General features: G+C 40.2%; 1 protein-coding gene across 1 annotated transcript in view; it reads left to right on the top strand.

The window, feature by feature from the left end:
* Positions 1 to 6,227: 6,227 nt before the first annotated feature.
* Positions 6,228 to 16,536, top strand: part of LOC126268061 (carboxypeptidase B-like) — a 105,856-nt gene continuing 95,547 nt past the window's right edge. Inside the window, exon 1 of the mRNA XM_049973496.1 lies at positions 6,228 to 6,306. Within this exon, the coding sequence (XP_049829453.1) occupies positions 6,233 to 6,306 (74 nt within the window). The 5' untranslated portion in view covers positions 6,228 to 6,232. The remainder of the gene's footprint in view (positions 6,307 to 16,536) is intronic.

The following is a 16,536-nucleotide window of genomic DNA, read 5'->3' as shown; positions in this document are numbered from 1 at the left end:
ATTTTTCTTCTACAGAAACGATTTCCTTGCCATTGCCAGTATACATTTTATATCCTCTCTACTGCGACCGTAATCAGTTATTTTGCTCCCCAAATAGCAAAACAACTTAACTACTGTAAGTGTCTCATTCCCTAATCTAATTCCCTCTGCATCACCTGACTTAATTTGACTACATTCCATTATCCTCGTTTGGCTTTTGCTGATATTCATCTTATACCCTCCTTTCAAGACACTGTCCGTTCCGTTCAGCTGCTCTTCCAAGTCCTTTGCTGTCTCTGACGGAATTACAATGTCATCGGCGATAAGTTTTTATTTCTTCTCCATGGATTTTAATACCTACTCCGAACTTTTATTTTGTTTCCTTTACTGCTTGCTCAATATACAGATTGAATAACATCAGGGATAGGCTACAACCCTGTCTCACACCCTTCCCAACCACTGCTTCCCTTTCATACCACTCAACTCTTATAACTGCCATCTGCTTTCTGTAGAAATTGTAAATAGCCTTTCGTTCCCTATTTTACCCCTGCCAGCTTCTGAATTTGAAAGAGAGTATTCCAATCAACATTGTCAATAGCTTTCTCTATGACTACAAATGCTAGAAACGTAGGTTTGCCTTTCCTTAATCTTTCTTCTAAGATAAGTCGTAGAGTCAGTATTGCCTCACGTGTTCCAACATTTCTACAGAATCCAAACTGACCTTCCCCGAGGTAGGCTTCTATCAGTTTTTACAATCGTCTGTAAAGAATTCGCGTTAGTATTTTGCAGCTGTGACTTATTAAAGTGATATTTGGGTAATTTCCACATCTGTCGACAATTGCTTTCTTTGGGATTGGAATTATTACATTCTTCTTGAAGTCTGAGGGAGTTTCGCTTGTCTCATACATCTTGCTCACCATATGGTACAGTTTTGTTAGGACTGGCTCTCCCAAGGCTGCTTAGCCAATTCCACTTTCTGTCAATATCATTTCTGAGACGTTTGTATTCCTTTTTGCCTGCTTCATTAAGTGGAGTTTTAATTTTCTCCGTTCATCAGTTAAATTAAATATTTCCTCTGTTACCCAAGGGTTTCTACTAGCCCTTGTCTTTTTACCTATTTGATCCTCTGCTGCCTTCACTATTTCATCCCTCAAAGCTACCCATTCGTCTTCTACTGTATTTCTTTCCCCCATTCCTCTCTATTGCTCCCTTACGCCCTCCCTGAAACTCTGTACAACCTCTGGTTCTTTCAGTTTATCCAGGTCCCATCTCCTTAAATTCCCACCTTTTTTCAGTTTCTTCAGTTTTAATCTACAGTTCATAACTATTAGATTGTGGTCAGAGTCTACATCTGCCCCTGGAAATGTGTTACAATTTAAAACCTGGTTCCTAAATCTCTGTCTTACCTTTATATTATCTATCTGATACCTTTTAGTATCTCCAGGGTTCTTCCATGTATACAGCCTTCTTTCATGATCCATGAACCAAGTGTTAGCTATGATTAAGTTATGCTCTGCGCAAAATTCTACCAGGCAGCTTCCTCTTTCATTTCTTAGCCCCAATCCATATCCACCTACTATGTTTCCTTCTCTCCATTTTCCTACTCTCGAATTCCAGTCACCCATGGCTATTAAATTTTCGTCTCCCTTCACTCCCTGAATAATTTCTTTTATCTCATCATACATTTCATCAATTTCTTCGTCATCTGCAGAGCTAGTTGGCATATAAACTTGTACTACTTTAGTAGACATGGGCTTCATGTCTGTCTTGGCCACAATAATGCGTTCACTATACTGTTTGTGGTATCTTACCCGCACTCCAATTTTTTTATTCATTATTAAACCTACTCCTGGATTACCCCTATTTGATCTTGTATTTATAACCCTGTTTTCACCTGGCCAAAAGTCTTGTTCCTCCTGCCACCGAACTTCACTAATTCCCACTATATATAACTTTAACCTATCCCTTTCTCTTTTTAAATTTTCTAACCTACCTGCCCGATTAAGGAATCTGACATTCCACACTCCGATCCATAGAACGCCAGTTTTCTTTCTCCTGATAACGACGTCCTCTTGAGTAGTTCCCGCACGGAGATCCGAAAGGGGGACTATTTTACCTCCGGAATATTTTACCCAAGAGGACGCCATTATCATTTAGTCATACAGTAAAGCTGCATGCCCTCGGGAAAAATTACGGCTGTAGTTTCTCCTTGGTTTCTTGCCGCAGCCAGCATGGGTTTCCAGTTGCCCAATAATGCATGTTATGCAAATTAACATTTCTATGGTTCGTTAATGTAGCCTCGTCAGTAAATAAAATCAAATTGATAAATGTGTCATCCCTCTGAATTGGTCGTGGCGGAGATGTGGCTTGTCTTGCTTGTTCACCAGACGTGACGGCTCTGGATTTTTTCTTGTGGGGATTCGTAAAAGAAATTGTTTATAAAGACGTTTCAACTACACCTGAATATATGCGAGAGAGAATGGTCAGGCATGTGTTTCGATAAGTACCTATGTGATAAGGTATACCACTCAGTCCATGATAAGAAGATTTCAGCACTGCATTCATACCAGGGGTCATCATTACAACACCTTCTGTAGGCTAAATGAACGTTCATGCCGCCTTTGTGACCTTCGTTGACCTTCAAAGACCTCACTGTTACACATCATTGGATTCGTCTCGATAGACGCTATCAGAAAATAAGTACCAAAGTATAGCATCCCATTTCAAAAAGAAAAAAAAAATGATCTTCATATCTCTGAAGCGACCCCGCCTAGCAACAAAGAACCAACGTCATATTATGGACCCCGTTGTTCCATGCAACTTTTGTCCGATAAACTTTTCAGCTCCTATCGTGTTTTCGGAGTTATTTTAGGTGACAATAGTCAGTGACTCACCCTATAAAATGGGACAGTGCATATACACTTACGAATGAATTATTTTGGCAAGATCTAAAAACTATACTTTGCGCTGCAGTGTAAGGAGTGAAGATAAATGTTTTACGAGGGTTATTTGGAAAGTAAGTTCCGATCAGTAGAGAAATGGAAACTTCAGTAAAAATCTGAGATGTTTTATTTGCAGCGGTTTGCTACACCTTCCAGTTACTTAGTCGCTGCTCCTACTTAGACATTTGTCATAGCATTGTACCAACGTTCTAATACCCTCATCATAGAAGGCAACTGTCTGTACTTTCCGCCACTTTTCTACACTGGTCTGCAGTTCGTTGTCTGCGCCAAAATATTGTCTTGATAGCCAGCGGCTCGTGTGAGCAGCGATGAACATCAGAGGGAATCACAGTCGGGTGATCTTCGTACTTTGATGATATAATTCTCTACGAAGATCCATCCCTCTGTAAATTCTACGCAAAGCGCTCATTTATCGCCTTAATTTCCTAAGTAAAGCTGATTTTGTTACTGCAACATTCCATGATTTCTGGACGCCATTTTATAGCAACAGCTGTTCGGCTCCATCTTGGAGCTGGAGCTTGCACCTCGCGTACAGGACCCCAGGGCATGTCGGGTGAGGCTGTTTGTTGTATCTGGAATGTAGCGATTCCAGATATCACGCACTGTCGGTCACTTCTGTCGCTTGCACACGAAGCGGCGTTAACGACATAACTCAATGGAATGTTACTGCCACATGTTACAACTTCGCGTGTCGAGCGATTTGCTTGACAGGTGTTATGTGTGAGAGAGATTATGGTGGTCTCGTGTTCTTGTTCACGACATTAGTGCAGCATACTGTTTAAGTTTGGACGTCAAACGCTGCTGTCCAGCACACGTCTGATTCTATCAAGAGGTCTGCTTCCAATGCATCCGTTTTATGACTGGAGGAATAACTACACTGATAAGCCAAAACATTATTATCGCTTCCCACGGCGGCGCTGGGTGACGCGTGGTGTCTTTGTGGGCATGTGATGCGACAGCAAAGGTATGCAAGCGCAGCAGACACGGAGGTGGGATAACCCTAACGAGGATATGGACTGCAAATTGGAAAATCTATTGAGATAAGCGTGCCACTCGTCAGTGACATCGTCTATGACATCAATGTTGACCTACGTTGGCCCATGTTGACCTACTTGTCACCTGGCTCCCAAATCCAAAAGATACATTTCAACCCAAACTTGCCTAAGGAGACTTTTTGTCGCATGTAGCGTCAAGAGTAAAGTATGGAGGACGTGGTGTTATAGTACGGAATGTTTTACTTAAGCAAGTATGAAAACATTTTACAGCAATGTGTTCTGCGTACAGTAGACGAATGGTTCATAGAAGATGGTCATTTGTATGAGCATGAAAATGCACCGTACCATAAAGCAGTGTCACTGAGGCAGTCTTTTATGGACAATAACATTCCTTAAATAGACTGCTTGTCCAGAGTCCCAACTGGAACCAAATGGCACAGCTTTGGGATGAGTTACAACGGAGACTTCGTTCCACTAACCCCAGCATACAACATCACTATCTTCCTTCTCTGGGTTCGACTCTTGACGAAAACTGAACTACCTCTCCTCCACAGACATACAGACACCTTACGAAAAGTGTGCCAAGCAAAATCGTCATAAGAGCGAAAAAAAGAGAAGGATAGACACACTCTATTTTAAGATCCACTAACAGATGTCCAGGTACAGACGAGCAGGTAAAGTATGATCTTACCTTGACCATCTTAAAGCAGTGTGTATACCCTACTGCCCATTAAAATTGCTACACCACGAGGATGACGTGCTACAGACGCGAAATTTAACCGACAGGAAGAAGATGCAGTGATATGCAAATGATTACCTTTTCAGAGCATTCACACAAGGTTGGCGCCGGTGGCGACACCTACAACGTGCTGACATGAGGAAAGTTTCCAACCGATTTCTCATACACAAACAGCAGTTGACCGGCGTTACCTGCTAAAACGTTGTGATGCCTCGTGTAAGGAGAAGAAATGCGTACCATCACGTTTCCGACTTTGAAAAAGGTCGGATTGTAGCCTATGGCGATCGCGGTTTGTTGTATAGCGACATTGCTGCTCGCGTTGGTCGAGATCCAATGGCTGTTAGCAGAATATGGAATCGGTGGGTTCAGGAGAGTAGTACGGAACGCCGTGCTGGATCCCAACGGCCTCGTATCACTAGCAGTCGAGATGACAGTCATCTTATCCGCATGGCTGTAACGGATCGTGCAGCCACGTGTCGATCCCTGAGTCAACACATGGAGACGTTTGCAAGACAACAACCATCTGCACGAACAATTCGACGACGTTTACAACAGCATGGACTATCACCTCGGAGACCATGGCTGCGGTTACCCTTGACACTGCATCACAGACAGGAGCGCCTCCGATGGTGTAATCAACGACGAACCTGGGTGTACGAATGGCAAAACGTCATTTTTCCGAATGAATCCAGGTTCTGTTTACAGCATTATGATGGTCGCATCTGTGTTTGGCGACATTGCGGTGAACGCGCATTGGAAGAGTGTATTCGTCATCGCCATACTGGCGCATCACCCGGCATGATGGTATGGGGTGCCATTGGTTATACGTCTCGTTCACCTCTTGTTCAGTGGACGTTACATTTAAGATGTGTTAAGACCAGTGGTTCTACCCTTCTTTCGAACTCTGCGAAACCATACATTTCAGCAGGATAATTCGCGACCGTATGTTGCAGGTCATTTACGGGCCTTTCTGGATACGGAAAATATCCGACTGCTGCCCAGGCCATCACATTATCCAGATCTCTCACCTATAGATAACGCCTGGTCAATGGTGGCCGAGCAACTGGGTCGTCACAACACACCAGTCACTACTCTTGATGAACTGTGGTATCGTGTAGAAGGTGCATGGGCAGCTGTACCTGTACACGCCACCCAAGCTCTGTCTGACTCAATGCCCAGAAGTATGAAGGCCGTTATTATGGCCAGAGGTGGTTGTTCTGGGTACTGATATCTGAGGATCTATGCACCCAAATTGCGTGAAAATGTAATCGCATGTCAGTTGTAGTATAATATATTTGTCCAATGAATACTTATTTATCATCTGCATTTCTTCTTGGTGTACCAATTTTAGTCGCCAGTAGTGTATTTAAACAGAGATTTGGGACAAGGTAATGAGGCAGTTGTTGTCTTTCTGTGACAGACACAAAGTTTACCGGCTGGTGCCCACAGAGCAGCAGCTGAAAATAATGTCGCAGCTGAGGGACAACCCGTCCCTTGACATCTGGTCTGGAGCTCTCCGTGCTGGCCACCCTGTGGACGTCCGGGTGCCACCCAGAATGCACGGCAGCATCCAAGCCTTCCTCAACCGCCAAGGAGTGCTGCATCACGTCGTTATTAATGACCTCCAACAGTAAGTTTTCCATTCACACTCAATGCTACAGTTACCTTTGATTTCAGAACTGGGAAATGATACACTGTGAGTAGTAAGCGAATTTTGCTATTGGGGCAACAGAATAACTGATGATAACTGAGGTAGAGCAGATTAAAAATGCAGTATAGCTACAGCAAGAAAAGAATTTGTGAGAAAGAGATGTCTGTTAACATTGAATATAAATTTATTCGTTAGGAAGTATTTTCTGAAAATATTTGTCTGGAATTTGGCCTTGTACAGAAGTAAAACGTGGATGATAAAACATTGAAGTAAAAGTAAACAGAAGCTCTTGAAATGTGATGCTATAGAAGAATGCTTAATATGTGTAGGGCGACTTAAAATGGTTAGGGTGTGGGGATCCGGGAGTGGTAAGGGACTGAGCCCACACTCAGCAGAAAATTTTTACACTTTATTTGGTTTCAACAATTTACGAAAGCCACACGCCGTTAACCAGAACACACTGGATTGTCAAGTTAAGCACTCGTAAGGTAATTATTGAATTGTTTAAAAGCGACAGTAAATAAATGAGATACTATCAAATAAAGGCGCCAATAAGAAAGGTAGAAATATAAACATTAAAAAAGTTATGATTGAAAGAAGGGATCTGTTGGTAGGACACTTTGCAAGGCGTGAAGGAGTCATCAGTTTGGTAATAGAGAAAAGTGTCAAGGGCAAAAATGCTACAAAGGGATCAAGGGATGAATACAGTAAACAGGTTCAAGGGTCTGTAGGTTACAGTACTTATGCAGAGAGGATTGGTTGGTTGGTTGGTTTGGGGAAGGGGACCAAACAGCGACGTCATCGGTCACATAGGATTAGGGAAGGAAATCGGTTTTGCCCTTTCAAAGGAACCATCCCAGCATTTGCCTGGAGCGATTTAGGGAAACCACGGAAAACCTAAATCAGGATGGCCGGACACGGGTTTGAACCGTCGTGCTCACGAATGCGAGTCCAGTGTGCTAACCACTCTGCCACCTCGCTCGATGTGCACAGAGGAAGATAGACTAGTGAATACAGCTAAATCAAACCAGTCTTCGGACTGAGGCAACACAGAGCATACACATTCACGGAAACTGTTGTTTAAAATGCGTTGTTGTTGTGGTCTGAGTAAGACGACTGGTTTGACGCAGCTCTCCATCCTACTCTATTCTGTGCAAGCCTCTTCATCTCCGAATAACTATGCAACTTCCATATTTCTGAATCTGCTTACTGTAGTCATCTCTTGGTCTCCCTCTACGAATTTTATCTATTTTACTCCCCAGACATTCCTCCAGTACCAAATTGTGATCCATTGATGTCTCAGAAAGCGTCCCATCAATCGATCGCTTCTTCTGGTCAGGTTGTGCCACAAATTTCTTTTCTCCAGTTACATTCAGAACCTAACTAATCTTCAGCATTCTTCCGTAACATCACATTTCAAAACCTTCTATTCTCTTCTGTCTAAACTGTTTAGTGTCCGATGATTCACATCCATACATGGCTACAGTCCATAAAATACTTTCAGTAAAGACTTTCTGAGACTAAAATCAATATCCGACGTTAACAAATTTCTCTTCTTCAGTAACGCTTTCTCTGCCATCGCCAGTTATTTTTCTTCCCAAATAGCATAACTATTTTACTACTTTGTGAGTCTAGTTTCCTAATCTAATCCCTTTAGCATCACCTGATTTAATTCAACTACGTTCCATTGTCCTTGCTTTGCTTTTCTTGATTTTCATGTTATATCCCCGTTTCAAGACACTGTCCATTCCATTCAACTGCTCTTACAAGTCCTTTGCTGTCTCTGACAGAATCACAATGTCTAATTTACTTGACTTTAATTTGGAATTAAATTCTGGTTGGTTCTAGTGTGGAAGCTAGCATTCTGATTCAATCATATTCTGTGAAGCAGCCATCTTTAATTTGACGTGTCACTTAATGGAAATGGTTTTCTTTAGGAAAAATTTTGCGTTGAGTAAAGCCAGGTTGTGCCACAAATATCTTTTCTCCAGTTATATTCAGAACCCAACTAATCTTCAACATTCTTCCGTAACATCACATTTCAAAACCTTCTATTCTCTTCTGTCTAAACTGTTTAGTGTCCGATGATTCACACCCACAGCAAAATAATTAGGTCAGAAAGAACTGAATCACAAAGCACCAATGTATTCAATTAAAACTTCCATTTTCTGTGTGTGAATTGTCACTTATGTCAGCAGTGTTAACATCATTGTTTTCAGTTCTTTTAGATCACGCAGCACAATGGGTTGAAAGAAATGTTTCAAGTAGTTACAAAAGTGACTTGGATTCAGGAGCATGAAACCGATTAGATTGAGTTTAACACTGTCTTTAACAATTATCAACATATAATTTACCAACTATGACGTAAAAGAAACTGCAATAAGCTCCCTTGCAGTTCTAGTCAATAATAAAATTAATTGGAGAGCCTTGCCTTATCATTTTGCGTGATGTCCGACGGCCAAAGCAAAACTGCACGGCTACTTCAGGTCTCTGATGCATTAATTACTCGTCGACCAATATGACGCCACTTAGAGCCATTGCTGCTTCGGCAGCCATAGCTCCAAACTTAACTGCGTCACAAGTGTCGAAATTCTTTCATCCGCTGTTTACAGGTATTGAAGACGATTTGATGTCGAATAAAGTAACACTACACTATTTTATAGTTGTTAAAACGCTATTTTTCCCACAAAGTAAATTTTTACGTCACCAGCTACAGAAAAGCGACTGCTGAGTTCGGAACGTCGCTACCCCCTCTCCCCTTGCTACTGCACATGACACCACTTCTCGGCCCATCTGCGCAGCCAATTACGACTCGCGACTCCCATTATTCTGACTTTCAGATTGAAGTAGTTTTTTATCAACACTTGGAGTAGTGCATTAAACTAAATTAACAAAATTAATTATTACAACTCTTTCTGCGTATTAACTAACACATATTCAAAAACTTGTAACTTATCTGAGCTACAAAGGTATCTGCTCTCCATTTACTTACAGCTATATATCGAAATTTATCAGTCAACCACAAAATACCAACAACGTTTATGAAAACAATTTAATATTATTATTTTTTGTTGTGAACTGTAGCAGTTCCGTTACATCCTCGACTATTATAACCGCCGTTTGGTTTCTTTACAAATCGTAAATAGCCTTTCACTCCCTGTATTTTACCCCTGCTACCTTAAGAATTTCAAAAAGTGAATTCCAGCCAACACTGTCAAAGGCTTTCTCTAAAACGTAGGTTTCCATAAACGTAGTTTTGCCTTTTCTTAACCTAAGAGTGCCAAAAGATCAGTATTTCCCAGCGTGTTCCTACTTTTCTCCGCAATACAATATATCTTCCCCAGGGTCGGCTTCTATCAGTTTTCCCATTCTTCTGTAAAGAATTCGTGTTATTATTTTGCACCCATGATTTACTAACCTGATAGGTCGGTAATTTTCACACCCACTTTCTTTGGATTTGGAATTAACATATTCTTCTTCAAGTCTGAGGGTATTTCGCCTGTATCATACATCTTGCTCCCAGATGAAAGAGTTTTCTGTGTATTTCGCCTGTCTCATACATCTTGCTCCCCAGATGAAAGAGTTTTGTCATGGGTGGCTATACCAAGGCTATCAGTAGTTCTAACAGAATGTCATCTAGTTCCAGGGCCTTGTTTCGGTTAAGATAAATCTGTGCTCTGTCAATGATTTTCAAAAAATGTCGTTGTTGTGCGTAATGTACGGAACGACGTTGTATGCAATTCATTTTCGGGTGTCTAGAACATCAATGAATGTAGCCAGCGAGGTCATGCATCAAATGAAATAATCTGAATCCATGACAGTGTCTGAATAAAGCAAGTGTCTACAATAACAAGTGTATACAAAAGGATGTAAATAATTTGCAATGTTAAAATGGAGCCACTCTTAGCGACAATAGTTCAATAGTTGGTTCGCTAATACTGCAAGTGTTTATTGACATAATTTATGAACGATTTTGGATTATGAAATTAGAGCAGCAAGCTACTCCAAGAAGTGGTATTAACTCTCAATATGAATTGTATCCATACCACGAAACATTAGTACAGATAAAATACTGTACTTTGCTTCTCACTTTTTTTTGAAATCCGACAAGAACTGCTATTGTCAATCAATGCAGGTCTCTCACAACTAATTCCTGAGCTAATATTGTGAAGGGAACTGCATGCAAGGAAACTTTGAAGCTCGTAAAAAACATCGCTGAAAGTGGTGCATGAAGCTGCACGCCTGCAGTTCATTCAGGCTTCCAAGAACGTGAACCAGTAAGTTTATTCACCAGTCTATGTGACCAAATGTTGCCCTTTCTTCTACAAATCTTCTGTGTTGACTTCTGTCTTTCGAGACAACGACGGCCGTGTTCACACGACTGCACACATATGTTCGTTGTTTGATGAATTGTTAGGGATTCCATCACATCTCGACAAACCCGCTAAATTATTGGGTATTGGGCCCATGGAAAATGTCTTGGACTATTTTGAACAGTGGGTGACAACTGTAGAAACTTGTATTCTCTTCCTAGCCGGACTGAGGCCATTGTAGAGGCGGGCGTCGGTGGTACTAAATCTTAGAGTGATGTATTCTGCGATGAGTGAATTCTTGCCCCGTGTTCTTATGAGAAGTGTGTTCAGTGTCTCCCAAGTCTCAACACACACACTCATCACGGACTAAATTACAGCAGCCGTGCAACCATGCGCAGTGTATCTGCAGCGAAGTACAGAGTGAAGTGAGCCGATACGAAAAAATATTTGGAACACGCTCGCCCTATCATGTGACACTTCTGTCAGAGACAGTGCGCTCGGCCCCACTTGAACAGACTATTTCCAGAGATCCAAAGACATTTATTTACACTGACAACACCAATAGTCATAGAAAGTAGATCATTGGATGAGATGGAAATATAGTTTACTAAAGCACTTGAGTGCCTGCACCAATACTACTGCTGTCCAAAATATCTAATTCCGGTCTCCACTAATCATCTTCGCAACCGGCAGTCCTCAATAAGCTGATGACTTGATGTCGAGTTACGATACAGGACCACTATGCCAATCCCACTTACTTGAGATTTACTGTAGCTGCAGTCGAGATGTTCCATAAAGATTTTCACAGCACCATATTGAAGACCAATGTTAGAAATCATAGACTTTGGATGTTAACTAGCACAACTAGTGAAGCCAAACCATTTGATTTGTAAACAACGACATCAACAATGTCCAAGAATCGTAGCCCTGTGTGGTATAAAATAGCACATTCCAAGAAATTTGACTATGCTCTAAATAAAAGCCACAGATTTATTACAATGTTTAAATAAATAAGTAGACGAAACAGAGATAGCTTCATCCAGTAGAATATCTTCAATAAAAACAAATACTACAGAGATATTCACAAATGCAGCTAGTATTCAGAAAGAGGTCAGTGATTTTACTAACACAGGCACGATATCTTTACTGAAAGAGTTGAATGAAATTAGATTAAAAATTGAAAAATATTACTACTGTACAGTAAATCACAGTGCAAAAAAATACAAGTGAAGACCACTATTTAAAAGTTTGTACTTTACATAATTTTTCGGCAAAAGGGAAACTCAGTCCTAAAGCTTTTGTGAAACAGTTTCAAGGGCTAGTGCAAGAAAAATGGGACGAGAGGAAGAAAATAGGATGTGCTACGGGAAGGAGATGCTCAGTCATGGGGAACAAAGTAAAAATTCTTAGACTAGTACTGGGCTAACAGTACTGAATGCAGTGTTAGAAATACCACCTTTCAGGGGGCAAATTTCTTAGACCTTGGGTGTGATAGCTATAACGATTATTTTCAAAGTTTCTGCGAGAAGAATTTGTATTTAGATAACCCACTTAGTCATCAAGACCTTATTGGTGTAGTATTGGTCAAACTACAAGTGAATATTCAGGAAATTTTTTTAGGGATATATAAAAAGATAACAGAAGATATTTTACAAGTTTTAGACTAGCTGGATGCAATTTGAAAGTAGGAAATATCCAGTAATTGGTGGAGAGGAGTAATTTGGAGAGCGAGAGAAAGTGGTGATTGGAGGAAACAAATTAGAAACCATAATGATCAAAAGGAACATAACAGAAATCAGAATGGGAGAGGCGACGACAGGCATGGCAGTGGGATCAACAATCGTGGTAGAGGAGGCTGGAACCAAAAGGTAATAATAATAACAATAACAGGCGGTGTCAAGAACAAAATGAGAGACGTAATAATGACAGGACTGGAAGAAACTACAAAAGGGGAGACCAAGAAAGGGAAGACTAGAAAGGAGTTTGTGTGAGGTCCAAACACAACCTCAGCTAAGTGTTGTACCATTGACTATGAAGAGGTTGACAGGGAAAGTCCTGGGGGTTTTACAGAAGTTCTTTTCAAAGATAATGAAATAGACATGAACAGACAATAAAGAAGAATGCAAACCGGTTGTAGATGTAGAAATTGATGGAATTAAAGTAATTAATATTGTTAATACAGGTAGCGAGTTATGTACTGTAGCAGACCAAATAAGCTGTGTCCAAATAGCTATGGCCACATTAGAGATAGAATGAGATACCAGTATAGCCATTAAATGAGTGCAGTAGGTTCAAAAAGTTAGAAAATAAAGAATCAACGGTTATTAGTTGTAAATATTCGAGGAATTTTATTGGAGGTTGGTGCTATGATGGTCCAAAATCTTGGTATTGGACTGATACTTGGGACAGATGTTTTGCTGGACCACACAGCAGTTATGGATTTAGGAAAGGGTAGTACGACCTTAACGGTAAACGGTACTCATAGAGAAATTGAATTTGGTATCATGTTTAGTCCCTGCGTAGGTTGTTTAAATGGCCTACACAAATAAATAAATAATGGCGCTATCTGTACTGACAGAAAACGGAATGCTGAAGATAAGAAATAGCACTTATTTTATGTACCTCATTTTTTTTACCGATCTCGGTGTCTGTCAGTCTTCTGAGTTGGTGTGAAAAAGACACATGTAATTAAGTCTCAGTATTTTGTTAAGTAAAAGTTCTAATACGCAATAGAAACAAGTTTTCATTCTACTACCGAGTTATTTCTTGATTGCCTTCTACCGATGCGACAAGAGCTTGCATTTTTAAATGGCCACATTCGGAGACAAAAGTTATTTACGAAGAGAGAACAGCCGCCGCAGCTTCGTAGGCATTGTTGTACATCACTGGGGACAAAAGGTAAGTTACCAGGCTGCTCACCAAAACTACGAGATTAACATTTATCTATACCTACACGCATTTCTGGGCAGACAAGACGTGATGCGGCTTACTGGTAATTGCTGCATATATCTCTCTCCAAACCAATATATCCCATAGGGAAATTGCAGGATAAGTATTACCAAAAATAATGTGTGCATATGTTCAGTAGCAAGTAAATAAAGAGGAAGGTATTCCACAGCGAAAAGAAAATTAGAATCAGAAACAGTAAATGAAATAAAGTATAAAGTAAAGAATATTGATGTTATTTATAGAAAGCATTTTCTGATAGATCAGGATTAATGAAGGGAGAATCTTAGAAATTTAAGTTCAAACCACATCAACCTTTTAAGGTGAGAGCACATGTAACATATGTGTAAATAAACTAGGCCGTTGATAGAGAAATACAGAAGACGTTGTCTTTACAGATTAGAGAGAGATCAACCAAACATTGCTGTAGCCCACTAGTTTAAGTTACCAAAACGTAGCCTCAGTTTAAGTCAAGAATAGCTAGTAAGTTATCTAGTATGGACTTGGTCATGGACAGAACAATGTCAGAAGGAACTTGATAATATTGAGCGGGCTCTCTGTAAAGATGGAAAATTGTTTCACCAAGGCTAGATAAGGAGTTTTGTGTATCTGCTAACAGTTCCTGTTTACGAATTGCAGCACATCTATTCCAAGTAATTCAGACTGAGAATGGTGCAGACCAGAGATCAATTAGTGTTGCTAGGAGAATGTTAACAAAGTCTGAACATAACTATACAGTTACTGAAACAGTGGCATTAGCAGTTTTGTAGTGCTTGAAAATGTTCCAATGCTATTTGATAGGGAAACATATATAGACCACAATGGACTGTCTTTTATTAAGAATTACAGACTGACACATGGTAGACTCACCAGATGGGCCATTGCTCTTCAGGAATTCCAATTTGATATACATTACGTCCTGGCAAGGAAAGTGTGGTGGCAGAAACATTGTCACAATTGCCATTAGGAACGGAACAAGGGGAGCAGAGTGAATCAGATCGCAGAGAAATACGTTTGTTTTACATGACAGAGGTAAAGCACGAAAGAGAGGGTCCGAAAATCTTGAGAAACATAAAAAAGGAACAAGAAAAAGATCTGATTTTGGCTATGGTAGAGCAAACGTGGGAAGACAACCAGAAGACCAAAATTAGGGAACACTATTTGGTGGAAAAAGGAACTGCAGAACTAATTTGGTGTGGGAAGACTGGAAGTTATATTCACCTGAACATATCATAGATGCGTAAAATTACGGTATATCGATAATTTTTACTTATGAACCGTCTGACAGCAACTGAATAAAACACAATTCTAATGCCATACACGTTTCGCCTTTATTTTCCGTAAGGCATCATCAGTGGTTTGGAATATGTTTGCTGTTTAATTTACATTTTCGTCACTGTACCTTGTAATGGTACTTGAATTACGCAACCATTACGGCACCTCACCTGAACCTCTCGATACCAGTAATATTCTACTGTATTTCTGTTAACTACTTAACATATTTCTGAGACAACATTCGGATTTGATTTCACTTTTGATACATCGATGTGTTTATATTGCAATGATATTATTCTTATGTGTATTCTTTCTTTTGTCACTATGATCTTTGACGTATTTGTAACTCTGATTTTTGGGCGCGTAAGCGATTGTTAGTTGTTGAGTTGTAAGAGAGTCGGATCTTGAAAAGGTCACGTCTTGGACGTCATGTTGGAAACACGCATTTTGTAGTTGTCTTATAAAATGTGAGGAAGATGTTTTCAAGTATGATTTGTATTGTGAAGTGATATTTTGTGTTTACGTGATATTGCAATTAAAAGGAAGTGTAACTTAAATTCGGAGTGCCGATTGCTTTTTTTACACCACCATTGTCCTGCAAAACCGTACTCTTCAAGAATGGTTTGTGAAGCGCATCTACAAAACTTTTGAATATAGCAGAATAAAACCTAGGAAAACTTTTGAATATAGCCGAATAAAACCTAGGCCTCTTTGCATCCGAGCTTGGAATCATAACCACTTAGATTTTCAACGACTGAGCCATGATTTTACGACGAGACCAGCGTGGGAAACACAAAAAGATGAGTGTCTAGTTTTTTGATTATTACATGAAATGACTTTATTAACTGTGCTCCAATGACACCTGCCACATAATATGACTGTTGTTGCCCGAAAATGCAGTATTTAGCAGCGTGAGAAACACCACAATCGTTATTAAATGCTGACCTTTGTTGTGGTAGGGTTGTTAGAACCTATAGGTTATAAGCAGTTCTGGTGGTTGGTATTTCCTATTAAGTAGTAATGTTTTGAACTGTACTTATAGGTTTCGTGGACGATTTCCTATATATTACGCTCCTGTTGCATATTTGGTGATGTTATTCTTTTTATGAATGCCAATTAGCGGTTTTTTCCCACATTCCACAGCACTATGAACTGAACACTTGTTTCGATGCAATGTTTTGGTTTCTGTTGCCGACTGTCAAATGTTTTTGTCAAAGATCGAATGTTATTGCCACATTTCGAGTGTAAGTATTGAAGCATCTTTGATCTGTTCGTGTATGCACTTGTGTGTGTATGTGTGTGTGTGTGTGTGTGTGTGTGTTTGATTTGGTGTGATATAATTTTTTTGTGCTGTGTGTATGTTTTTTGGTATGATATACAGGGTGTTACAGAAAGGTACGGCCAACCTTTCAGGAAACATTCCTCACACGCAAATAAAGAAGAGATGTTATGTGGACATGTGTCCGGAAACGCTTGCTTTCCATGCTAGAGCTCATGTTAGTTTCGTCCACCTACACTCAATGGAGCACGTTATCATGATTTCATACGATATACTCTACCTGTGCTGCTAGAACATGTGCCCTTATAAATACGACACAACATGTGGTTCATGCACGATGGAGCTCCTGCACATTTCAGTCGAAGTGTTCGTACGCTTCTCAACAACAGATTCGCT

Source organism: Schistocerca gregaria, chromosome 4 (genome assembly GCF_023897955.1).
Source record: "Schistocerca gregaria isolate iqSchGreg1 chromosome 4, iqSchGreg1.2, whole genome shotgun sequence".
NCBI classification, from domain to species: domain Eukaryota; kingdom Metazoa; phylum Arthropoda; class Insecta; order Orthoptera; family Acrididae; genus Schistocerca; species Schistocerca gregaria.
This window is presented reverse-complemented; position numbering and strand designations above follow the sequence as displayed.